The 27083-nt window shown below is 41.3% G+C and overlaps 1 protein-coding gene across 2 annotated transcripts in view; it reads right to left on the bottom strand.

The window, feature by feature from the left end:
• CTTNBP2 (cortactin binding protein 2) overlaps positions 1-27083 on the bottom strand; it is a 112905-nt gene that overhangs the window by 81169 nt on the left and 4653 nt on the right. For both annotated transcript variants that reach the window (XM_048499375.1, XM_048499376.1), the window contains exon 2: positions 17823-17930. In XM_048499375.1, coding sequence (XP_048355332.1) covers positions 17823-17930 — 108 coding nt within the window. The remainder of the gene's footprint in view (positions 1-17822; positions 17931-27083) is intronic.

A 27083-nucleotide genomic window follows, 5' to 3' on the forward strand; every position in this document is an offset into this window, starting at 1 on the left:
ACAGGACCAGACACTTACTGATATAGGAAGACCCTGACTAGGGTGTCTGAGAAACCAACCACAGATTTTAGTCAATTGTAAAGAGCTGCAATATACTCTGGCTACTTTGTTCAGAAGGAACATGGCGCAAAGGACCGAGTTCCAGAGACCTTAACCCTACATTACACATAGTCTGATTATATAAGCCTGTACGATTAAAGGATATTTTATTTACACTGGCACAAGTGACATTTGCTCTAATGTTGGAGTTATGCTGCCGTCTAAGCAGTTTTGTCCCCCCTCCCAGTTTTGCACTGTAAGAAGGAAATATTAAGATCAAGTTTTTAAGCTGTGCCCCCCACCCACCCTCTTCATGTCAGAAACCTCTCTGAAGAGATGAATATGTTTCATCACACTCATTTCCATGGAAACATATGATGGATGCAAACATAAAATTAAGACTTGGTAGCTGGAATTGAGGTTGTTATGAACAACTCTTTTATTCCAATGGAATTTTTAAAAATCCAGAGGCTTACCAACACTAACTTGAGATATATTTTAAATATTTATTTGGCTTGAAAGGTTTCTTCAAATAATGATTCAGTGATGGCAATTTTTGTGATAATCATAGGTGATTTCCTCCAGCTTCCAATAAAACACTGTACTTTTGCTCACTGTGAGAAGTTCAAAGTTGCTAGTACAATGACATATGTGACTGCAAGCATATAAACTTGGGCTAAGATCCAAAGCCCTGTCAGTCTTCAGTACAGTTGTGGAGTTCTGAGCAAAAATAAATTCATTTATGTGACAAGTATTGCTCTTGCCATATGCAAGGCAAGGCAGAGTCCCCATTTCTGAAATGAACACAAAGAGTGCTCAGTAGCGCGCACGCGCACACGCACGCACGCACACACACACACACACACACACACACACTGAAGCATGGGGACTGGGTAGTGGGCCTACTTGCAAAGGATTAATGTGCATCATTCAGAGAGAAATAAAAAATAACTGTGGATACAAATCTGAAGCTATACAAATGAAATTGCACCCTTTCATCCAGCCTAACTTCAGGAAGCGACTATTAAAATTTAGGACACTTGTAAAGGTAAGAAGATGCATGCAAATTGTCTCCTAATACTTCAAAGCCAGATCAGAATGGCAGCCATGTTAGTTGGTCTGTATTAGTAAAAAAGAGCAAGAGTCTAATACTATTTTCAATACATCTGAAGAAATGAGCTGTGACTCACAAAAGTTCATATCCTGCAAAATATTTTGTTAGTCTTTAAGGTGCTACTGGACCATTTTGGGAAAGGATCCGTTTTTGGGAAGGATCTGTTTTGGGAAAGAATCCATTTTGGGATCTTTGAGAAAGGGTGACCCAGGAGTGACCCAGAGAAAGGGTGACCCAGGAAATTACAGGCCAGTCAATTTGACATCTGTTCCTGGTAAATTAGTGGAATCTATCATTAAAGATAAAATTATAAAATCTTTAAGGTACTCCTGGGCCGTTTTTGGGAAGGATCCGTTATGGGAAAGAATTCGTTTTGGGATCCTTAAGAAAGGATCTAGTGGGGACCTAGGAAATTACAGGCCAGTCAGTTTGACCTCTGTTCCTGGTAAATTAGTAGAATCTATAATTAAAGATAAAATTATTAAACATGCAGAAAAGAAAGACCTGCTGAGGAAGAGCCAGCATGGCTTTTGCAGAGGCAAGTCCTGTCTTACAAACTTACAAACTTAGAGTTCTTTGAGGGTGTAAACAGGCATGTGTATAAGGGAGAACCAAGTGGACATTGTCTACTTGGATTTCCAAATGGCTTTTGACAAAGTTCCTCACCGAAGACTATTGAGAAAACTCAGTAATCAAGGAATATGAGGGGAAGTCCTCCTGTGGATTAAAAACTGGTTGAGAAACAGAAAGCGTAGGGTGGGTGTAAATGGGAAGTTCTCACAATGGAGAGATGTAAGGAGTGGTGTCACCCAAGGATCCATTTTGGGACCAGTGCTCCTTAACCTATTCATAAGTGACCTGCAAGAAGGGCTGGGTAGCATGGTGGCCAAGTTTATGGATGATACCAAATTATGTAGGGTGGTGAGAACCGCAAAGGATTGCAGAGAGTGGGCTAAGAAATGGCAAATGCAGTTCAATGTAGCAAAATGTAAAGTGGTGCACATAGGGGCAAAAAATCCAAACTTCACATACACACTACAGGGGTCAGTGCTATCAGTCCCTGACCAGGAAAGGGATCTGGGCATCTTAGTTGATAGTTCCATGGGAATGTCAACTCAATGAATGGCAGCTGTGAAAAAGGCAAACTCTATGCTGGGGATCATTAGGAAAGGAATTGCTAACGATACCAAACTGGTTCAAGATTGCCATGCCCTTGCGTATAAAGAAGCCATTAGTGCGACCGCGACTTGAGAGTACTGTGTTCAGTTCTGGTCGCCACATCTCAAAAAGGATATCGAAAAGATAGAAAAAGTGCAGAGAAGGGCAACGAGGATGATTGAGGGATTGGAGCACCTTCCTTATGAGGAGAGGCTGCAGTGTTTGGGACTCTTTAGTTTGGAGATATCTGAAGGGGGTTATGATTGAAGTCTATAAAATTATGCATGGGGTAGAAAATGTCAACAGAGAGAAAATTTTCTCTCACACAATAATAAAACTAGGGGGCATACATTGGAAAATGCTGGGGAAAAGAATTAGAACTAATAAGAGGAAACATTTCTTCACGCAACGCGTGATTGGTTTTTGGAATATGTTGCCACAGGAGGTGGTGATGGCCACTAACCTGGATAGCTTTAAAAGGGGCTTGGACAGATTTATAGAGGAGAAGTCGATGTATGGCTACCAATGTTGATTCTCCTTGATCTGAGATTGCAAATGCCTTAGCAGACCAGGTACTCGGGAGTAGCAGCAGCAGAAGGCCATTGCTTTCACATCCTGCATGTCAGCATCCAAAGGCATCTGGTGGGCCACTGCGAGTAGCAGAGTGCTGGACTAGATGGACTCTGGTCTGATCCAGCAGGTTCTTTCTTATGTTCTTATGACTCTTGTTCTTTTCTACTACTTCAAAGCTAACTGCAAAACAGATATTATAAATCAATAATCTAAAACTTCTGATTAATAAAATGTATTAATGGGATTCCAAATAAAGAATAGGAACATGGCATGGGTGGAGGAAGAGTTTGACTTTTCAAAAGAAATAGCTGTCAAAGTAAAAAACAATTTTGCTGAAGATCATGGAAGTCTAACTTGTCAAATAATATCCATAATGCCATGTAAACAAGAACACATTCTTGTCCTCTAATTAATCCAGAATAAAGCCACAAATCCTGAAACATTTGAATGTAGCTGCAAGGGCGGTCAACCATAACATGCCATTAGTTGCTGCCAGGTGACCTAATGAAAACATTATGTTCTAGCAACCTTTATGGAGATATTTTTAAGGCATGGCTAAATCAAGTTAGAACCTCCAGCCACACAAAATTGGCAGAGTGGGGGGAGTGGAGGATGGTCCACTTAATTATTACATCTGAGAAGCGTCTCAACAATCCAAGCATTCATGTATTGTGCAATGAATTTTACAGATCGGAAGTTAATGCATTTTGAAAGAGCTGCTATGTAATTAACAGCTTTCACCGTGCCTTACTGTATTAACTCAAACCTGGGGCCTTGAGTTTACAGTACCTGCAATCCATCTTTGTCTTTCCAGATAAAATAAATGTTATGAGAAAAAGTTGTCACATACATAAAGAGGGAAATTGAATTGATTCAGACGCTTTGATTATGGGACTGTCCACTATATACACCATACTTGTCTTTGAAAGTGTTTTTTCTAAATAAAAACAGCACCAATCTATTTAGTTTATTCCAGCTCCTATTCATAACACAAACATTGGGGGGTGAAGAAACAGGTTCTTAGAGACTAGAATGGTTAAGAACAAAACAAATGATGGAATATGAGTAGGAGGAAATGGCAGCTTCACAAATTGTGAAGAGCCCACTTATGGCTAGGTATGATATAAGTCTCAGCAACACACAGCATAACCCCAGGAAGTCAATTTAAATTAAACCTACTGTACTCTGCTCCACAAAAAGATGATAGTAGGGATGCATATTCCTCTGCCACAGAACCAAATATGCCAGATCTTCTTTGTTGTAGAATGTTCTACCTGGGTCCTAGCGTCTACCTATCCCTGCTCCCCTAATCCGTTTGAAAGTCGTTCAATGAACAATAACCGGCCTCGGACAACCTGCCGGGGAGGGGCAGAGGGTGCGCCCAAGGCCCGCCCTGCCGGCTGGGCTGTGCAAAAGCCGCGGCCGGTCCACTGGGCTCCGGCCGGGCTCAGCGGCCAGATGTTGCAACCGCTACCCCCCGCTCGCGGCACTGTCAGAGCGGAGCAGCTTTCCACGCGCAGCCAGTGCCCAGGGGATGGGAATGCTGCTGCCTGGGGAGCGCGGATGGCTGCTGAGGCTGTGCGCGGCTCTCCTCCGCCGGCTGCAAGGTGAGAAGTCCTGGGACAGGAAGCGGAACGAGCTCAACTTGCTGCAGCAGAAGATCTCCTCTGAAGTTGCCAGCCACAGATGCAGGCGAAACGTCAGAGAGAATGATGCTAGAACACGGCCATACAGCCCAGAAACCACACAGCACTCCAGAGTTTAACTGTTTCCCACCTAGAATTTACAGTCAGGTTTCTTCCTCAATTCTTATTCAATGGAATTAAGCACTTTTGATTTCAATAATCTAGAGGCCCCTTTTAACAGAGAATACAGCCAGCTGAGGAAGAAATTTAATTAAGGATCATGATCCAGGCACCTGCTTCCTCCAGGTACAACCCGTTACTTGAGTCAACAGAGAACTGTGCAAGCCCATGGCTTTTAAGGATGAGTTATTGCACCAAGACACAATAGCTGGCACTCCATCTCCTTGCTTGCATTCCAAGAACGTATAAGGAAAATGACGGCAGACAGGCTTTCCTGCCTGATACCAATTACTCAGGGCAAAGATGAGGAAAAGAGAAGTTTTGCTAATTCTGAATAAATCAGAGCTAAGGCTAATCAGGGCTAGCTACCATAATTTTATCTACATCAAAATGCCAGCAGCCTGGGGGGCGGGGGGGGGGGAGTGCCCAGAGGCTACCAAGAGCCAGAGCTCTATGGCAGCCAGCCCTTCCTAATTTTTGGTCCTTGGTATATTTTAACTCTGCATCACCTGCAAATCCTTCTTCTTGTGTATTCTGTGATTTGATTTCTCCAGTCTGACCACTTTCCTGACTTTCTAATTTCAGCAGCTTTTACTCATTACAGAAAATTGTGCTATCATGAGCAATCAGGGATGGAATGGTCATTATGACCACTGAGAAAAACCTTGGTGGGTCAGTGGCCTGGAGGTTCCAGTTTTCCTGAGTTCCCCCAAGCCCCATCTGTTGCAGCCAGCCCAGCCAGGAGATAAACAACCTGGTGAGGGCACTACTGTATTACCAGCAGGAGGCAAGCAGTCCAGTCAAGCATTCTTCTGCTCGGTAGAGGCAGGTCATGCAGGGCCCAGTCTGAAGCACTTCAGCTCTAGATTCCAATCTAGAGATCAGCTTCCCCAGAAAAAATGGTTACTTTGGAGAGTGGGCTCTACAACATTTTGCCCTACTGAGGTTCTCCCCTTTCCCAAATACCACGCTCCTCAGGCTCCACCCTAGATGGTGCAGTATCCAAGATATGTGATGTCTAAAGGTGCTTCTCCAAAAGGCTTCAGAAACCCTATCCCAGTGGGTTTCATCTCCCTTTATTCCTTCAGCAACTGTGTTGTGTAAGTGAGACTTGGCAAAAGCCATTTAGTAAGTTCTGCAGCCAAATCCAAATTTAAATCTGTTATCTCCCATGCCCCAAATCAGCCTTCTATCCATTGAACCCCCCCCCCCCTCCAGCATTCAGCTGCATTCAGGTAGATTGCTTTGATAATCACTGCATTTTCATGCCAGAAAAAGTAACATCTGGAAAATGTCTATCCATTGTAGCACTGCTAAAACACAACAGGACTATCAAACAACTGACCATTGCATTATTTACTGCACCACACTAGTGATTTGGCTTGAAACTATTGCACTTCATTATTCATAATTTGTATCAGCAACCAAGTGTTTGACATTCAGCTGTGAGATGTAGTCAGGCCCTCAGCACTGCAATTACATTGTTCTTCCCGAAATACAAATGCAGTTTAGAGCAATACTTTGAGGTACTTCAGCGTCATGGGGGTTTTTTTGGCAGAAGGGAGTAATTTACAATGACACTACTGAGTACTGGAAATAAACCATGAGCAATTTATGTGGATTTCTCTAAAGTGTTAATTTTTACATGAACTGCTGAAATTTTACATGAACTGCTGAAATTATTTCAACCCTTTGCTTCTGCAGCAATATACATCTAAATGCTTGTATCAATCTAAGCTTTTCCACTTTAGGCCATTTCTTACCACCTTAATCTCATTTTTGTGACCAGAGACATTGTCTTTTCGGTACTGGGAAAAAGCAGGAGACAAGAGGAAAAATGCATTTCAAAAGTGATATATGCTTCTTCAGAAGAGGTGATCTTCTTTATCTCCCAGACTTCTCAAAAAAGTTCAAAAATGCGGATACGTGTTTATTTTCTCTTTTCCTTTCCTTATTTTTTAAGGTGCTGGACCTCAAGTCTATCACACAGTGGATCTTGAACATCCAGTTTAGAAGGCCTAACCCAGAAGGGGCTGAGGTTACTTTTTTCATCACCACAAAACAGCACTTTTTCCTTACTATTAAACATATCTGGGTGGTTAGGGCTGGCTCAAATTCAGAGCAAAGGGCATAAATTAACACAAGAGTGAGCCCATTTTAAGGCTTAGTCCAGGAGTAGGGAACCTGCGGCTCTCCAGATGTTCAGGAACTACAATTCCCATCAGCCCCTACCAGCATGGCCAATTGGCCATGCTGACAGAGGCTGATGGGAATTGTAGTTCCTGAACATCTGGAGAGCCGCAGGTTTCCTACCCCTGGCTTAGTCTGTAGTAGTGACAGGGTAAAAGAACCTTCCATTGCCACTGTTGTCTGTGCAGCAGTGATGCTGTTCCCAGAAACTCAAATTCAATTCACAAAACAACACAGAAGCAGCCGAAGAGAAAAACAAAATTACCACAAAAGGCATATAAAAAAAGAAAAATCTTGTGTAGCTCCTGGATGATTAGTAGGAAGAGGCCCACATGCATTCCCATACCGATTTCAGGTCCCACAAATCATATATGCTCCTTCTCCCAATTTACAATGCAGCCATGCCCTTAGCCTATTAAAACTGACTCTCACTGTATGTACTAATTTGTAGTACACATAAAAGGAGCTTACAAACACAGCAGGGAAAGGCCTTTTTCACCCTGATAACTGCCTTAGCTGACCCTAGAAAACAATGGCCATGACCTTGACCTTTCCTATTACAACATTTTAGTAATCTTGAGATGTTCTTGTTTGCCTAAACAGGGCTGGTCTAAGAATTGTTTGCGTCCTTGGCAGCTAATGACTTGGCCACACATACAGAGGAACCATGCTTGCCTTCCTCTCTCTCCTGTACCATGGTGAGACAAAGCTGGAAGTCACAGCCCATCTTTCTGACTGTACCCACACTTCATTGTGGCAAGGTGGGTAGCCTCTTCATACTCTTCTCAGACTTATGCTTTTGGGAAGGGAAGAAATAGGTTCCTTGCAGGCTGCCATCTGGAGCCAGAGGGGGTGCTAGTGCTTGTTTCAGATGTCCCCAACACAATGGGCAGGCAGGTAGGCGGGGGGTAGGGGGGCAGTTTGTTGGTGCCCCTCCACTTTGCTGCCCTAGACAATCACCTAGCTGCATCTAGTCGAATGGCTGGCTCTGTGTCTGAGAAGAGCTTCTGTGATGGAACTATATTTGAAGGGTCTACAGACAGTCTACCAGTGGGGTTAAAAGTGGTATTTTCCTTCCAGTATGCAAGTTTCAAGAAGAGAATTCCTAAGACACAGCAATTCACTTAAACCTTGGAGCCAGTGAACCACAAAAGAGGAAGTCAGGGGAACAGTCTTGATTTATAATAATATTTTAGGTTGTGGAATTAGAGGCAAACTAGGAATTCAATTTGGAGATACCGTATAAAACTAGTATAAAATCCATACATTTTGCCATATCCGGTTCTTTGCAAATCAATCTGCAGTTTCAATCAAATGGTTCAAACAAGTGAGACCAGCATGTTTTTGGGGGGAAATGCATGGGAAAAATGCCACCAAATTGCACCACGTCCTTGGTTTCATTTAGAGCTACTGAATAAGCTGATTCAAGGTCAGTGGGCGGATAGGCCTGGGTGCATTCCACAGGCACTCTCACATGAGAGCTTTCAATTGCAGAAGTCAAACAAGAAATTTAGAATTAATTTCCCTAGCTGATGGTCATAACCTTTTTTAGAATTCAATTCTATCTTTGAGCTTTTTGGTAAAGCCTGTTCTGACGCACATGACTTGAGTTTTAATAACTTGGGCTTCATTTTACTCACAACTGAAGAAGGAGAAATTGCAATTACCAACACATCCAGCTGCTGAATGATTTATGCAAACTTGACAAGATGAAAAACAGTTGAACTCATTTTGGCTGTGTACATATGAAACTGCTTTATACAAAGTCAGACCATCAATCCATCTATCTCAGCATCATTTCCCTTGATGGGGGCCATTCTCCAAGGTCTGAGCCTTCTAACACCTGCTATGTGATATTTTAAGACAGATGTACAGAGAACTGAGCCTGAGTCTTCTGCATGCAAAGCATGCATTATACCCCTGAGCCTTCTTCAAATGTACTCTTGGGGTGGGTGCAGGAGAATGTTACATACTAATGGCATTTGTGACTCTGGGGACACATGTTACATATTATTCTTAGACACAGAACAGTCAGTCAGTTCAGAGACTCCTTTGTCTTCTGCTATGTGCATGTGCATGAATATAGTGCTGAGTTGAGCACAGCAACTTCATAGAAGTGTTTGTACCAGCCTCTATCATCCCCTAAATTATCATTACCCACTAACTGTGGCACACATGTTTTCTCATATAAATGTGCCACTAAGGGATGGCAAGGATCATAATTCTGTAAAAGAAGGAGTGGAGGTTTCCAGTGATTAATATAAACATAAAACCTCCATGCATAATACAATAAAGCCAGATTAATAATACAGAGCAGGCTAATACGAACGCTGCTGCCAACTACAAGCAAGGAAATGCACTGTAATTGAACTTTGCCAAATCTAAAATACTTTGTTTTGGGCAAACCCTGGAAGCCATGCAGCTTGCATCTTCAAGGAAATATGATTGAACAGGTTAAATTCTTTCACTATTTGGGAGCAACCTTACAAAATAACCTGAAATGGACAAAACGCCTGAGACAAATAACCATTTCGACCAACCGTAAAGTAGCTGCCATTAGACATTTCTTCTTCACCAAAGGAGGCCAACATGTACCATCGATCATCAAGGTCTACCAATCAAAATTTTTCGCTCAGATCTTATATGGAGCCCCAATATGGGTGAGTGGCACTATTAAAAATCTCAAGTTAATACAATAAAAGTTCCTTCATAGCCTGATGTGCATTTCCAACTGTATGTCTTATTCCACCTGGTGCCTGAAAATAGGTTTGAACTATCTGGAGACCTGAGTCTGGCTAGTTACCATGAAGTATTGGTTATGTCTACATTTCAAGGCAAGACCAGGTAGTCTAATCTGGGCCATGCTATCTGACTCGTACCATTCAAAATGGAATGAACTAATAACTAATAAAATTAAATCCCTAGGTCTACCTACCCGACTTACTTCTTAATCAAGAGGAACCGTGTGTGTGTTTGGGTGTGTGTTAAAAAAGATCTTTAGACAAAGAATCCTGGACACGGAAAAGCAAACCTTACTTTCACTTGCTAACAAAATCTGCTTCCCTTTCAGCCTTGGTCTCACCCCTAAGTATATAATATTACCTGCCTATTTTTATAATCTAACATCACCAACCTTGAGACATGTATTTACGCAAGCTCAAGTGAATGTTTTGCCTTCGGCCATTCTTAGAGGAAGGTACCTGCAGATCCCATCACAAGAAAGAATATGCCTTTGCCCCTTAAAGCAAAAGGAAACTACAGAACATACCCTGCTGTACTGTACAGCTCCACAAGAAGAGTTTTTATTGAACCTCATCTTATTTCTGATTTCTTAAGCTATTATAGGGATAAGATTTGGTTTCTCTTAAATGATCACTGCCAAAGATGAACTGAGGATGTGGCTAAGTTTTGATCTATACCAATAAAGGTTATTTGATTTGATGAACGCTGCAAGGGGCAAACCTTCTATAAAAAGAAAAGCTTTAACTCCTCTTAAAAGAAAGTGATTGTGGTGCTCTGCCTGCTCATGCCCTAACCCTAATCACGAGCCCTTACCATTGCTTTCCTGGAGGACCTACAAGACTTCAAACTGGAATGTGTGTGTGCGCACACGTGTGTGCACGGTGTATGTGTGCAGGGTCTGTGTGTGTGTGTGTGTGTGTGTGAGAGAGAGAGAGAGAGAGAGGGAGGGAGGGAGGGAGGGAGGGGGAGGGGGGACTTTATTTTGCTCATTCTTTGGAGCCTCTGCATTCATGCTGACCTGCAACTGGGCCTTCTTCAAGGAGACTATGGGAGGACACACCCAACTGCAGGCCAACCCCAGCCCATTGTAGGACCATGAGTCCAATGCAGGGACTGGAGTGGTTCTACCAGAATAAAGCAGGTCCTCCACATGTCCACTTCCTAGTAAAACCCATGCCACCATCCAGGTTCTCCTACCAGAACAACAGTCCTGCCCCCTTATCCCCCGCTGGGCTGGCTGTAACCCTCTGGCTTGCACTGCTTCGGAGGCTCAGTTCCCTTCCTTGTGTGGGCTTGCCCCTGCTGAGCCACCCTTTTGGTGGGTGGCACCAGGCCAGCCTGAGATGAGACAAGCCACTTAATAAAGGAAATCTAGAGAAAATGTGAAAATACTACTCACAGATAACATTGGTACCAACTAGCAGGACCAATGAGAGGTACATGAAATTATGAGCTGCCTTATGTAGGATCTTCCTAAAATGTACTATATTCCAACCAGTTGAGGCTTTAAAAATTAAAACAAGCATCTAAGGTTCAGGACGTAATGGCAAACACAACCAGATATCAGATCATTCAAAATGGATGCTATTGGTTGCAGCAATGAAACGAAAGTAACATCAACCTAGAGAGCAATCACACTCTTTGAAAACAGTAATACACAACTGCTCTTCACTTATTGCACTTGTATATTCATGATATGCTAAGGAGGTCCAGTGCCCTATTTATTTCCAAGTCATTGTTTGATTACTCTTTACATAACACTTTGTAGTTGTCATCCATGCAAATTGGATTTCCTTTACCCATGAGTCCCTGTGATGCTATTTTTGTTCCAGGAATCTGCCAGCCATGATTTTACACTCTGGAACCTTTGAACATTAGTCATGTTATCCATTTTTGTACCCAGGACAGCTCTTACACTATTTGTCAGCATGGTGACTCCTTTTGATTATTCTCACTATTTAGCTGGTTTAGCTCTAAATCCTTCAATGGAATGAAGACATTTTATGTAAGCATACTATAGGTCACACTACATGCTGGCATCACAAGCCAAGATGAAGAGCCATAACTCTGCAAACAATAGGTTTAGAAACAGCACTTCCCAGAATGAAAGTACAGTGGTATAAAGAGAAACAATTCAGACATGCAATTTTAAAAGTTTATGACAAAAAAATTAAAATAATCTACTAGGTAGGAAATATACAATTGCTAGCTGTGTATAACCTCAACCTATTTTATGGTTAAGACCAAACCATACACAGACACACAACACAAGCCTTTATTGGCATATAAAACAGGACAAAATTTTAAAACAAAACAAGGTTAAACCATAGACAGACCAAATTCTGATCTGTCTTAAGCTACCATATTAACAGTGTTTCTGGTTGATATATGACAACATAGGGGCAAAAAATCCAAACTTCACATACACACTATAGGGGTCAGTGCTATCAGTCACAGACCAGGAAAGGGATCTGGGCATCTTAGTTGATAGTTCCATGGGAATGTCAACTCAATGCATGGCAGCTGTGAAAAAGGCAAACTCTATGCTAGGGATAATTAGGAAAGGAGTTGATAATAAAACTGCAAGGATTGTCATGCCCTTATATAAAGCCGTGGTGCAACCGCACTTGGAATACTGTGTTCAGTTCTGGTCGTCACATCTCAAAAAGGATATCGAAGAGATAGAAAAAGTGCAGAGAAGGGCAATGAGAATGATTGAGGGATTGGAGCACCTTCCTTATGAGGAGAGGCTGCAGCGTTTGGGACTCTTTAGTTTGGAGAGGAGATGTTCTGAGGGGGGATATGATTGAAGTCTATAAAATTATGCATGGGGTAGAAAATGTTGACAGAGAGAAATTTTTCTCTCTTTCTCACAATACTAAAACCAGGGGGCATACATTGAAAATGCTGGGGAAAAGAATTAGGACTAATAAAAGGAAACATTTGCTCACGCAACACGTGATTGGTGTTTGGAATATGCTGCCACATGAGGTGGTGATGGCCACTAACCTGGATAGCTTTAAAAGGGGCTTGGACAGATTTATGGAGGAGAAGTCGATCTATGGCTACCAATCTTGATCCTGCTTGATCTGAGGTTGCAAATGCCTTAGCAGACCAGGTGCTCAGGAGCAACAGCAGCAGATGGTCATTGCTTTCACTTTCTGCATGTGAGCTCCCAAAGGCACCTGGTGGGCCACTGTGAGTAGTAGAGTGCTGGACAAGATGCACTTTGGTCTGATTCAGCAGGCTCGTTCTTATGTTCTTATGTAACATTTTTTCAAAAGGTATTAATGACATTGTTCCTTCTTAATCATTCAGCATCTAGTGATTTCTCTTCATAATGTTGTTGACATGGTATGTGACAGAATGGAAAGTTTCTGGTGGCTTTCTGTAAACTGGTCAATATTTGCTAAGCAATAATAAGAACTGCTCATTTTCTCCCCTGTAATATTCTATTGCAATTGAATGGCATGTGCCTTGCTGACAGGTTTTGGTTTACATGTAATGAACAGCTGTAACATTAATATTGAACTCATAGGCAACCAGATGATGGAATCTACTAATTGATATACCACTGTAGCATGACAATGCAAAGCACTATCAACATACAATCTTAACATGAGAATGCAATATTTTTTTTCCTATTTACTTCCAATTTACTTCCTAGAAACAAATTCAATTTTCATCAACTGCTAGAAGATGTTTAAACTATTAACATTGTAATCACCAATTAAGTGTTTTTAATGCACTAGCAAATGAAACATTTTGCTGATTATAATCTACTTCCTAAAGTAGATTTTGCTGATTATAATCTACTTCCTAAAGAATTATCTAGGTCCTAAATAAATTATTCGCTTATGGCAAGCAAAAAGGCAAGGGAGGATTTGCAGGATGTGAACTATTCTGCAATGGGCTAAGGCAGCTATGATCCTGGTTAACAGATCAGATGCCAGACTGGAAGGCTCCCATTCTCTCACCGTTTTTGCAAGATATGGTTATAAAATATAGTCAAACAAAATCAACGTCTCACCCTGTTCCAGGAAGAGCCTATATGATATTGAGCTTGAGACTGTTTCATACATGCACTCTCAAATGGTACAACGTGACTGATTTCTGGACGAACCGGGCATTACCAAAGAGTAGGCTAAAGCTAACCAGGATGTTCAACAATGATCTCATGGGCTAGGTATGAGACACACAACTCACTGTTTCCTTTGTCCCTTACAGTCCAGTGTCTTCTGTGGATAGATCCCTCCCTCCCTCCCTCCCTCCCTCCCTTCCTTCCTTCCTTCCTTCCTTCCTTCCTTCCTTCCTTCCTTCCTTCCTTCCTTCCTTCCTTCCTTCCTTCCTTCCTTCCTTCCTTCCTTCCTTCCTTGAATGAGATAGTGAGCTATCCTTATTTTAGTGTGGAAAATTAATACAATATTCTTTTAATTGCATTGATATAAGTGATCTTAGTATAATTCTGTTGAGGATTACATTGTTAATCCCATTCCTCCTGCTAAAAAATTATGTTTAGTTACAAAGCATTCCTTCTTTCCTAACGTCTAGATTTTGTCAGCATTTTAGTTCTATATACGGCATCGACAGTTAAATACAATGCAAGCAACTTGTAAAACCCAAAGCATAGTATATACACAGACAGCATGGTACATACACAAATCATCTTATGTACACAGTTACTTTTATGCTTACAGATCCTTAATGCCTCTTATACACAAACCACATCATCAAAAAACCATAACCAAACATGGAGCAGAATGTATCTGGGCTGGGCCAAATCAGCCTTCTGCTGAAAGATCAACTGTACTGGAACACTCAAGGTTGACTTCTCACAAGCTCCTTGCCTTTTTTCAAGTTAAGTTCTCAGGAAAAGATTCCCCTAGATGTTTTATAGGCTCTGAAAGTGTCATTATTGCAGGGATCTCTTAACAGATAAAAAGCTTGGTTTTAGTATTTGCTTCTAAAGGTGCATTATAAAGTATTTACTTGCCTAGATATCTGCTCATAATTTTAGTGTGGAAATACAATATTCTTTTAATTGCATTGATATAAGTGATCTTAGTATAATTCTGTTGAGTATTACATTGTTAATCCCATTCCTTCTGCTAAAAAATTATGTTTAGTTACAAAGCATTCCTTTGTATTTGTCATTCCTTAAGAGCATATCTTTGCTCTTAACCAAATAGAAACTGTCATTTAGGTATACTTACCCTGGACCATTTCATATGGGTAAGATTCAAAAATTTACTAAAGAATCCTTTGAAAAGTAGAGTCCAAGAAATAAGATACTGTTATCTTGGATTCTGTTATCATATACTTGGAAGCATGTTTGTGTACTGGATATGCAGCTATATTTTAATGTTAAGCGTTGCCCTACCGAGCATGTGGGATATCCGTTTTTAGTGTGCACGATAACATGAAGTTAGCAAGGTGTTTACAGAAGCATCAGGACCATTATGTTGTATTATGGTTTTGAAAACAGGGATGTTATGTGTCAATCACAGGCTGGATCCAGATTAAAATCTTCTTACTTCTCCACTTCAATTGAGTCCCTTGACCTCCTTGAAATAATGATCCTGGTGAACAGGGGACCTCCAGAAATGGCAGGAGAGACAAACTAGAGGTCTACAGCAGTAAGGGAGAATTGGTGAAAATTATACCGGCCCTTCTGCTAACAGAAAATTTAGTCTGGATCCAACCCCATGAATGAAATTATTGTTTTTTCCACCTAGGCATTATGAATGTTGTTTTTCTATTTCAATCCTGAGTCTTCAAAAACAATTTGCGCAAAAGTCTGTCATTAAATCACTCCTCTAATGGTACCTTTGCAATAAGAAGCAACAATTTCTTAGCAAGTTACACAAGTTGTTCTCAGCCTCGTTTGATACAGCACACAGAAGTTATCCAGGGCAGCCCTTAATCTCTTTTTCATTTCACTAAATGAAATAAAAATTTATTTTCATGGCAAATACTTATTTACCACCTGCAGAGATTTCAAAAGGCAACAGAAATTAGAAGTGAAAAAGTAACAAAGCTAAATAAACAATCCTATCAAAGATTAATATAAAATGTGAGTGGTTGATGACTTAATTAGCTGTGAAATAGGGCATCAACTGCAGGATTTATCAGCTATAACACAACAAAAACAAAGTTCAACACGCAAGAACGTCTAGCTGCACACTAGATGAGACACCTCCATTTTATATGAAAATTATGAACATAAACCATGTAAGTGGGAAGGTGATCCTTTAGCAGTTCTTTAGCAATTCAGGCAAGACTCTAAGAGATCATACTGAAGAAGTGGCCAGAAACTATTTCCACAAATAAGCAAAAAAAAAGAAAAAAAAAGAAACCAGGGGCTCATCCGGACAGCATTTACATCAGAGAATTTATTTTTCCAACTGCCCGTTGTCTACTTGCATGTTGAGAACGCTGATATATTTCTTTAGACATTAAATGTGTACATCACTTGCTGCTCATGTTATTCATCAACATTTTGGTAGCCAAAGTACAATTATTCTTTTGGTTGGGATTGCTTTTGCTAATTTTCCTTATAACATACCCAACCCAGCATGGCTTTTGTCCATGCAGGTCCCAAGTAAGTCCATTCTGCACAGCACAAATACAATGTCTTGAGGATGCAAAAAAAAAAAAAGGCATCTTGAGGAGGAAGTCCGCGCAGCTTTTTCCCCAAGATGTCCTCAGGACTCCTTATTTCATCTCAAGGCATTGTTGTTTTGTTTTGTTTGGGGTTTTTTTATGAGCTTCAAACAGAGGAAACCTCCATGGGAAACAAATGCAGCAAATGGCTATAGCAGAGACTCTCAAGCTGCAGAAAATGGTGGGCACAAGCTGCTGTGAAACTGAAAGGAAGTGTTCTAACGGGGAAAGGGGGGGAGGCGGGAAAAATAAAAGATGCCTGCTATGCAAACAACAAAACCAAGAAACGTTCTTTTGAAAATGTCCCAAGGATGCTTTATTTGTGCTGCACAGAATGGACCACAGCCTCCTCACCTGCTTCAAGTAACATTCACCAAGTTGCTAAATAGTATTTTGGGTTCCTATTTCAGCCCAAAATATTGCTAGAACTCTGGTATGGTGTTTTGTGACAACGCTGTCATGGGGGGACGGCTGAGGGGTGAGACTGTGCCTAAATTATAGCTGTGGCTTCACCTAATGTGCAGATTTGCTTGTCTGAGATTTGCTTCTTTAATTATAGTTATGATTTCGTTGCAACCTTTTCCAATATTGGTAGAACTGTCTTGTGCAGCATAATCTATACAAGCTGAGGACCTATTGTGAATTGCAGAGAACTTAGGAAATTTCACCCAGTTCAAATCTACCGCTCTGGGAAAATTTTTCCATTTTGTTTTGTTATCTTAGAACTGAACATCTGTCACTCTGAACATTCTGGGACTATCAGATGCCAAAGGAACCCCAGAAGGTTATCCTGTTGGTAAACTGGGTCTTTTGCTTTAAATTTAGAGAGTAACAGTTCTCTGCATATCTGGAGAATTCCCTGAGCACTGAACCACCTCTATGATGGCCATTATGAACTGCTTCACTGTCCTACCAACAGACACTTAACCATCATACTCCAAAAATCTTTCTAGTCTTTAAGGTGTTACAGGACTTGAATCTAGTTGTTCAATCAGCAACATCTGCCACAATGATGGGCATTTTACTAGTTATATATAGGCCTTCCCAACGATTTTAACTTTTGTTGTCTATTCTATCTCGCGCTATTTCCTCTCTCTCCATTTCTCTTCCTGTCCTTTTCTTCTTTGTTTTGTGGCAGCGTTATAATTTTAAGACTGGGTTAGAAAGGAGAGTATAAAAATAAGACATAGAAGACAGATTATTTTTATAAGTGTTGTAGGAAAATATGACAATGTCATAATAAAACTTTTTTACTTTTAAACAAAACTGTTATGGGAAATTAAATTGTTACAGATAACCTTTAATGGTACAAAGATTAAAGATTTAATGGTACAAAGTACAAAGACCCAAAACAAGATACAAAAAATTAAAAGGGAAATTAAATTAAGCTGTAATTTATTCAGTTCCCATCTGAGATTCCTCTATGATGGCACATTTTTTAAAAAAAGGCAAAACACAGGTATCTGAGCACTACCTGCCAGTCATGTCAGATTCAAAGCTTGAAATGCAAAACAAAGTAAACTTAAAAAGCAGCACACCTTTAAAGCTTCAATCACAAGATCACGAGCTTCCAGCTCCCCTTCAAGAACACTCAGTAGCATCCTCAGTTCTGGTTTGCTAAGACTGTCCATGTCAAACTCTCTTTTCTGAAAAAAAGAAGAAAGCAAACTGATTAAAGCAACAATGTAAAACAAACAGCAGCATGAAGTAAGACGACCAGAAGATCAACTAGTGACCTTATTTTGTTTTATGAAAAAGCCTTCTTTGAGTACATCAACACAAGTAGGAAACTCAGTTTTCAGACATTCCAAATCCATTTGCCCTGTTCCTCCATCAATGGCACCAGTTTTGTAAATATATGAATCCACAAATGAATGCCAACTATCAAGCAACAGCACAAATACCGGTACCTTCTATTATGGAAAGAGGAGGTCCCTCAGACCTCAGACTGAGAAAGAGCACTGCAGTTGCTTGTTGATTTCCCCCCTGCCAATCCAGACCTCTAATTCTCCTCTTACAGTGTTACTGGGATCACCCCAGCATTTGGGGAGGGGGGGTTATGGGCTGCAGTAAAAGCATGAAGGTGAGAAAGCAGTGTTCTACTGACAAGAAACCTTCCATTGCGGTAATTTTTGGCAGGCTACAAGTAAAGTCCTTGCTTGTTGCTCTCCAGAATTCAAGAATATGTGATAGTGGAAAGTGCCATCAAGTCACAGTCCACTTATGGTGACTAGTAGGTTTTTCAAGGTAAGAGACGAACCCTGTTTCACCAAGGTTTTGAGTAGATCCTTCTGTGGTCAACATGCTTCTCTGCCTCATGGACAAAATGGAAAAGAAAAAATTCCCACCTACTAGAAAATAATTCTAGAGGTACAGAATATAGTTTTAGAGGTGTTTCTATCAGCAGCTCCTATCCCTAGCAAGACCACAGTAATCACCCACCTTCATTTTCCTCTTAAGAACAATCAATAAACAAGTTATAGAACAGGAAGGAAGAGGAGAGTAGGGGACATGCGTTCATATGAGTGAGCCTGTGGAAACAAAGTAGGCCACGGACAGAAAGAACCGTTAGAAAAAGGTTTATCTGAAGATACTCCAGACCCACCATGAGCCAATCTTTCTGTTTTGACAGACTGAGCATAGCTATTCTACTAAAATTCAGTGCCAGCAATCTCTCTAATACCTTCGGCCAGGAGAAAAATATTTATGCTCAGTGGAACAAAAATATCTCTTTCAACATTTGCCAACATACTGCTTATTAGTAATTCCCCCCAAACTCATGAACAATAACTGGGTGAGCTAAAGTGTTTTCGGTTCATCACTGAGCTGAGAGCAGCCTTTTGATTATTGCAGATTTTATGACTGAGGTGTAGGAAGATGTTGCTCTAGGGTGACATTTGGAATGTAGAACTCAAGCATGGGAGATTTTATTTAAATTTTAAAGAGGCTGTTCCATTTGTTGTGTGAAAGACGACAGTAAAATAACTTTAAAAATGCAGTTTCTCATTCAGTGTCCTTGGCATCAATCAGATTTTAGAGCTCTGTCTAATTTAAATGGCACAGAAGCAGTATCTACTTTGTTGATTTGAAAAAAATGCACAGAGACATATAGTGATTACAGTGTTAGTGTCAGACTGGATTCAAAGCCCTGCTATGCCATGAGGTTCACTGTGTGAACTTGAGCCAGTAACACATTTATCTATCTATATATCATTCACCAATCCAACTTCTCCAAGAGTGGCATTTATGAATATTTTGCACCCTTAAAATACCCATAAGGTAGGGGAAGTAATTAGCCAATTTCGTCCAGTGGTAATTTGGTAATTTTGTCCAGTGAACTTCCTTGTCCAATGCAAGTTTGAACTTGAATCTTCTAGACCCTATTCTAGTGGTCTGGCTCTCAGCTTTACCTAACTCCAAGGCTTGTGCCATATGCCATGCTGGCTATGGAAGGTGTGCTACATCTTTTTTCATACTTTTCAGATTCAGGTTTAATAGACCCATTTTTAAAAAATAAAATCTGGGGGGAAAAGCCAAATCCCCACTCTTGATACATTTCTTCTTGGTTTTTTTAATATCTGGGAAATTTTGAGTATATTAAACCTTATGAGAAATCTTTGTGAGGCTCAGGGAAACCACATATTTTCTCTATTGGGGGGGGGGGTCTATAAAATTGGATCCACAACTCAGTCTTCACCAGACTTTGGGGTTCATGTAAGGACAGTCACCAGCAGCTATTCTGTAAGCATGGTGCCTCTATCTTGAACCCCTCCCCCCCTCGCCCAAGAGCCTGCAAAAGATCCACATTAAATTCACATTAAATCTAACTGTCAGAGCTGAGAATCAGGGAAAGAAAAATTTCCCAGAATAAGGAAACTACAGGGAAATGTTGTGGGGTTAGGGGCAGGGGGCTTTAAGATATAGGCACCAAATTTGCTTTCTGGGGTTTGCCTTTTCGGTTCCATTGAAATGGGACCTCTTTTTTCAGTTCAGCCCTGACCTCACTGGAAGAAGGGTGGGATAAAAACATAGAAGATTGACACACAGATTCTAAGATACTTGTTCTAATCTAAAGAATCACACATAAATACTGGTCTTGGGAACATGGTAAATCAGATTGCAGAGTGTCTCCAAAACCTGAATACACATTTTTAACCAAGCTCTGTGTCAGGGGTTTGAAGGGGAAGGATGAGAGAAAGCCTAACTTATCGATACCACTTTTCATTGCACATCCAAAAAAAAGATGGTGTACATGCTGCCATTGCTATCTGAAGAATGGATCTGTTCCACACAGTGAAGAAAATCAAAAAGTTTAAGAAATAGCACTAGTCACTCAAAACTGTCCCCTCTTTCTTTGAGTGCCTTAAACAGCTATCTATGAAAGAAATAACTATTGGTTATGTGACTTAGGCTGATTCCGCATGGGCCAAAAACAGCAGTGTGAAAATGGTGTGAAAACAGTATAAACCTTTTTACACCGTTTTAAACCCTTTTACACCATTTTCACACCGTTTTCACACTGTTGTTTTTGGTCCATGCAGAATCAGCCTATGTAAAGCAATTATAAAAAACATTCCCATACATTTTAAGATTATTCCCTTATTTTCTACTAGCAGCAAAGTCCATTGCAGGACAGATGCAATGGGCCCTATCAAAGGGTGGGAGAGCAGGCATTTTCCCCAGCCATGTGCTTTACTGGGGCCATAGTGCCCCCCCCCCACCCCCTGCTCCCAGCACAAGTCTTGCAACCTATTTGGGCCAGGGTCTGTGGCTGGGGGGTGGGAGAGGTCAGAAAGGTCTGGCTTGGGGGAGGTGGAAAGCTGAGGATTCGGGGAGGGTGAAAAGGGACTGGGTGGGGTAGGAGGAAGGTGGGTATATGTGGCATCAAGTTGGGGAGGGTTGAAAGGCATGGCTTCAGATGGGGGAGGGTGAAAAGGTGAGGTTTAGGGGAGGGTGCCAAGGTGAGGCTAAACATGGAGGGAGGGTGGAATGGAGAGCCTTGGATGGGGGATGGGGGAAAGGTGTGGCTTGGGGGGAGGAAGGTGGAATGAGGAGGCTTGGGTGGGGGAGAGTTAGAAGGTGAGTATTGGGGTGGGGATGGTGGAATGGGGAGTCTTGGGTGGAGAGAGGGTTAGAAGGTATGGCTTGGGATGTGGACAAGTTGTAAGGTGTGGCTTGGGATGGGGAGAGTTGGAAGGTGACCACTGAGGCAGGGAAGGTTGAAAAGGTGAGGCTTAGGGTGGAGGGTTTGTTGCCATGACATTCCATTCCTTAGCCTTTTATTGGTTAGGATAGAGAACTAGTAATGTTATATCAACAAAATGTTCTGGAAAACCCAACTGCTGAGAAAGGGCTTGTTACATTTGTTTAAGCACTCTACATTGCTTCCGAAAAATGAAAGGTCACTTGAGACACTCTAGTTTTAGCCATTTTCCAGCTTTACAACTATGTGATCAAAAAACTCACCAATGGAAGTGTACACTATTTGAAGTTCTCCCAATACATATGCCCATCATTGTGCTTGAATAGGATGCTATGTATATTTTCAACTTCAATTTATTTCTGAGCTGGAAAAAAATGTGTAGATGCCCAATTCAGACAAAATGGTGACAGCATAGACTGGGAAACAGTCCAGGTAGCACATAGTCTTGGTACACACAGTTTCCGATCCTCCAATATAACATTTGGGAAAAGATTGTTTTCTTTCTTACAGGATCATCAAGTGGTACCTTCCATATTCCTACTGCAACAAGCTGCACTGGCAGCACTGTGGCCACTTCTGGGCATCACAGTTCAAGGCATATATCAACAAACTGGAAAGAATTCAGTGGAGTGTTAGGTCTAAAGATAAATCCTACATTTGATATGTTCAGACTAGAGGAAATAAAATTAGACTCCCTAGGGAGAGAAAATGTGCAGACAATTCTTATATGTTTTAAAAAACAAAGGGTATACCACTGGCAGCCTGATCTGCCAGAGGCAAAAGTTAACTCTATGGTTTTAAATTACAGGTAAGTAGTCTGGGTTGGATTAAGAAAAGTATCCTTGCTTTGAGCCATTCTGCAACAGAATAAGGCAGCCAAGATGCCTGTGAAATCTCCTCACAGTCCTAAGGGCAGAGGAGGAAGCTAGGGTGAAAGAGAAAATAAACCAACCTTAGAACCTTAGAACAGGCCACAGCTTTTACCGAATACAGCCACAGAGGATTGGTGCAGTATAGGCAGGGATCCTGCATCAGGTGACCAAGTGCACCTGCTGTGGGAGCAGCATGTAATAGCAAACCCTGCAATCCTGTCCAGGTGCAAGCTGCTGAGTGGTTCCTTTACTATCTGGGGGAAGAGACAGCCAACAGGTCCTGAGCTGGACAAACTGCTGAATGGCACCACCCCCAAGACCCCTTTATGCTGGTCTCCAGAATGGAGGAGGTAAACACGCAGGCTCAGTCTCCCCCCTCTCCCACATGAATCCAGCCCAAGGTCCAGATTGCAACAAAACTGCCCAGATGAAACTGAAGTCGACTGTATGAGGGCCCCGGCAGAATCCCTAGCTAATTAGGGAAGGGGTAGACCAGAGTGAAGACTCTGCTTTTCAGTTCCTCCTGGAAGCTCCGCCCCCCAGCTGGGCACAGGCACCTTACTGGTTACCACTGAACAAGATTAGTTCTAATTTAATGTTTACAAATACAGAATATTTCTCAGCAACAAGTATTTCATTTTGCACACTGTGAAGAAAACCCAACATTTGCTAATGAGACTTCCAAATTTTCCCCCAGCTCACTGCTTCTTCTTCTCCCTCCTAGACGTGCAACCCAACTGAGAACAAGTCATGCCCCATTTTGAGGTCTCAAACAACAGTGTGAGTTGAGGTGTTCCACAGCCACAGGGAAAGCTGAAGACCTCAACTTTGAAGTTTGGATCCACCAGAAAGAGAATACTAATAATAAATATTGAGTAGATTTCAACTAAGTGGGCCAATAAGTGAACAGGTGATCCTTTATGTACATTCCAAATATTTTTGAACAGAAAATACAAACTTCATAAACAATTCTAGGTATAAATTGTTGTCAAACTTAACTGTCAAACATCACAACAGCTTCTGAAAATTCAAAATAAGAGTATCTTCTAATCTAGAGATGCTGTTACTGAGACACTCAATATTATTTTATCTCAGCACCCATCTCCTTTACAAGTTTCCCTGGCAATCGGCCGGCATGGTGCAAAAAACTTGTCTTGGCCAACATACTTAAAATGGAAGCCAGACATATAATAATCTATAATTCCTATGGGAGTGTCTGTTTCATAGTCTCAGACTAGCTACTAATAAACTCTTTTTAAAAATGGTTGCACCATATGCTGGGACAACACAATTTAAAGAATCCCGTCAGAACCTGGTAACATAATTATCAGGTGATTCACAAACATGACAGAAGAAAAATTTAGTGAGAAATTTAAGAACCACAGCCACATGTGGTCATGTGGGTCACATAGATAGTTTCTTTTTCAACTCCATCCTTATACTCTATTTTTGTACTTCCCCTCCCCCACCCAGCCGTTCAATTTTAAAGATTCCTCTATCTTTGTTGGTTGGATTGATTCCACCATCCCCCAAAAAAGTAAGCTGTACTAACAGATTCTCCCTTCTTAAATACAAAATAGTAACAGCTCTCTTCCGAAGATTTCAGATCTCTACTAACTTCACAGAACACATGCCTTTAAAAGACTACATCGTAGCATATGACCCCATTTGTCAAAAACACTGTGCATCAAACCAGGACTCATGCCTGTGGTACATCATGCAAGACGTCTAGTACATTTGGTTACTAAATGCCATTACACTATCATACACTGGCATTACATCAGTGATAAGCAACAGGTTACCATTGTTAAAAATAAACAGAATGGATTTGATTTATTTACACTCTCAGTCTCCTCAGTAGAGACCTAAGGCAGCTTACATCATTCTTCTCTCTACCATTTTATTCTTACCACAACCCTAGAAGGTAGGTTAGGCTGAGAACAAGCTTCCACAGCAAAATGAGAATTCAAACATGGGTCTGCTAGATCCTGGTCCAACTGCTATATGTGGCACATGATCAAGACATAGTATATGTGTTATTTGATAATGCTCTCAAAGGATTACGTTGGTTTAGATAATCATTGGCCGATTACGCTGACCTCTGTACTCTTCTCTGCACAGTAGGCTTGCAGAGGGCTCTCCTCATGTTTCTCCGGTTAAACGCAAGGAGGCAGCCCAGTGCCTGCCCTGCAGCTGAAGTCTCAACCAGCCTCTCCTTTTGCTGCTTCTCTTAAATCTGCCCATCAACAGCCTTAAAGGCACAGATCTCACTGATATTCTCTCCCTTCCCCAACACATACTCTCTCTCTCTCGCTCGCTGTTGCTGCAAGAGAGAGGCTTATTTTTAAAATTGAAAGTTTTAAAAATGCCCTCCTGATCATCAGGGAGAGCAGAAGCAGAGTGAGGGAGGTGGGGTGCAGCGTGCAGCCAGAAAGAGATGCTCGTGCTGTTCCTTTGCAAAAGTAAATTATCTGTTACTCCTATAATGTATCAATACAAGGATTTAGAGAAGCAGAAAGGAGTCGGCAACAGGGAGGAGGGGGATGGGGAAGTGTGCAAAGAAGCATGAGGGAGTGTGGGATGTGTGAGACTAGGCGAGCTGGCTGTGGGCAAAGGGAAAAGGTCCGGGTCAAAGCTGTGCTCATTAGCAAATCTGCCCATTCTGGCTGCAAAGCAAAAATTAAATTCGTGCTAGAAGTGGTCTCGCTTGCTAGGGGGAGTAGAAAGTGAAAGCAGGGCTTGAGAAAATATGTCCATACAAAAAATCTTGAGGTGACAAACATTTTCCCCTTCTGCATGATCGGTCATTAATGTAGGGGTTTTCAAATTATATTCCAGAGAATCCTGATTCTTAGAAGTTTATTGGAGCTTCTCAATTAGAAAATCAGGTGTCAAAGACAAATTTTCCTGGGGAAAAAGAACTTGATCACCACCACTATCAATATTCCCCTTCAGGTGTAGGATGAGTATGTTCTAATCTAGAGAATACTTCCCATTCAACCTAGGTGAAATAGCAATACACAACATATGAAATGATGTTAATCCAATCCAGAATTCTAAGTAATGCCCAGACAACCAAACATTTCTCAGCAAACAAACTGTTAAGTGAGATTCTCTGAAGGTACACAGTTTGAAAACATTTTCTTTAACAACTCTCAGCCACAGATACTTCTGCAGTCTCAAAAATTCAAAAGGTATTTTCGAAACATTGAGTTGTTGAAATTAAGATTAATGAATTCTTACTGCTATCCATGTGACCCTCACAATTGGCCTGTAATGCAGGTATGTTAAGTGAGAGTTACTGGTCCAAAGTCACCTGGTGAACCTCCTTTCTGAATGGGGTATTTGAAGCTCTGTGATTCTAGTCTAGTCCAAATATTCTAACTACTACCCTGCAGTGTTCTCTATATTAGACAGATCATAGAAAAGCAGTTCAAAAAATAGTAGCCATACCGTAAATAATATATTGAACAGCCTCTAGGTAGTAAATCAAATTGGATGTGATTCAGGCACCTGAAGGCCACAAGAAAACAGTGTAATGCTGGGGATAGAACATGAATCAAGAAGCTTTTTAAAACAATGCTTTCTAAGATGGAATCAAAATGAAAACCTTTTCCAAATTATGAATCTAAATCTGCCTTCAGATTGGCTATTAATTTACATTACTCCGGGAATGCTCATTATAGTTCCACTTTGAGCAGACATACTTTTAAGAAAGACATACATTGAAACAGGTTCAGAGGTGGTAACTGAAGATGGACCAGAGTCCAGAAAAGAAGATCTAGGATGACAGGTTGAGGGAACTGGGTATGTTTAGCCTGGAGACAAGAAGACTAAGGGCCATTGTGCTCTTCAAATATCTGGGAGGCAGCCACATGGAAGAGGGCAAAGACTCGTTCTATGCTGTTCTGGAAGGTAAACTTGATAAGGTTGTCAAATCTGGCTTGGGAACTTCCTGGACATTTGAGGGTGGTGTCTGGGGAGGGCAGAATTTAGGCAGGTGAAGGGATGGAATGCCATAGTGCCCACCCTCTCAAGTTGCCATCTCCTCCAGGGACATTGTAGTTGGGAGAACCTGGGACTCCACCCAGAGCATGGCAGCACTGCAAAGGGATTTGGGCATCTTAGTTGATAGTTCCATGGGAATGTCAACTCAATGCATAGCAGCTGTGAAAAAGGCAAACTCTATGCTGGGGATCATTAGGAAAGGAATTGATAATAAAACTGCAAAGATTGTCATGCCCTTATATAAAGCAGTGGTGCGACCACACTTGGAATACTGTGTTCAGTTCTGGTCACATCTCAAAAAGGATATCGAAGAGATATCCGAGTGCCGAGAAGGGCAATGAGAATGATTGAGGGATTGGAGCACTTTCTTATGAGGAGAGGCTGCAGCATTTGGGACTCTTTAGTTTGGAGAGGAGACGTCTGAGGGGGGATATGATTGAAGTCTATAAAATTATGCATGGGGTAGAAAATGTTGACAGGGAGAAAATTTTTCTCTTTCTCACAATACTAGAACCAGGGGGCATACATTGAAAATGTTGGGGAAAAGAATTAGGACTAATAAAAGGAAACATTTCTTCACACAACGCGTGATTGGTGTTTGGAATATGTTGCCACAGGAGGTGGTGATGGCCACTAACCTGGATAACTTTAAAAGGGGCTTGGACAGATTTATGGAGGAGAAGTCGATCTATGGCTACCAATCTTGATCCTGCTTG

This window comes from Sphaerodactylus townsendi, linkage group LG06 (assembly GCF_021028975.2).
Source record: "Sphaerodactylus townsendi isolate TG3544 linkage group LG06, MPM_Stown_v2.3, whole genome shotgun sequence".
Taxonomy (NCBI): domain Eukaryota; kingdom Metazoa; phylum Chordata; class Lepidosauria; order Squamata; family Sphaerodactylidae; genus Sphaerodactylus; species Sphaerodactylus townsendi.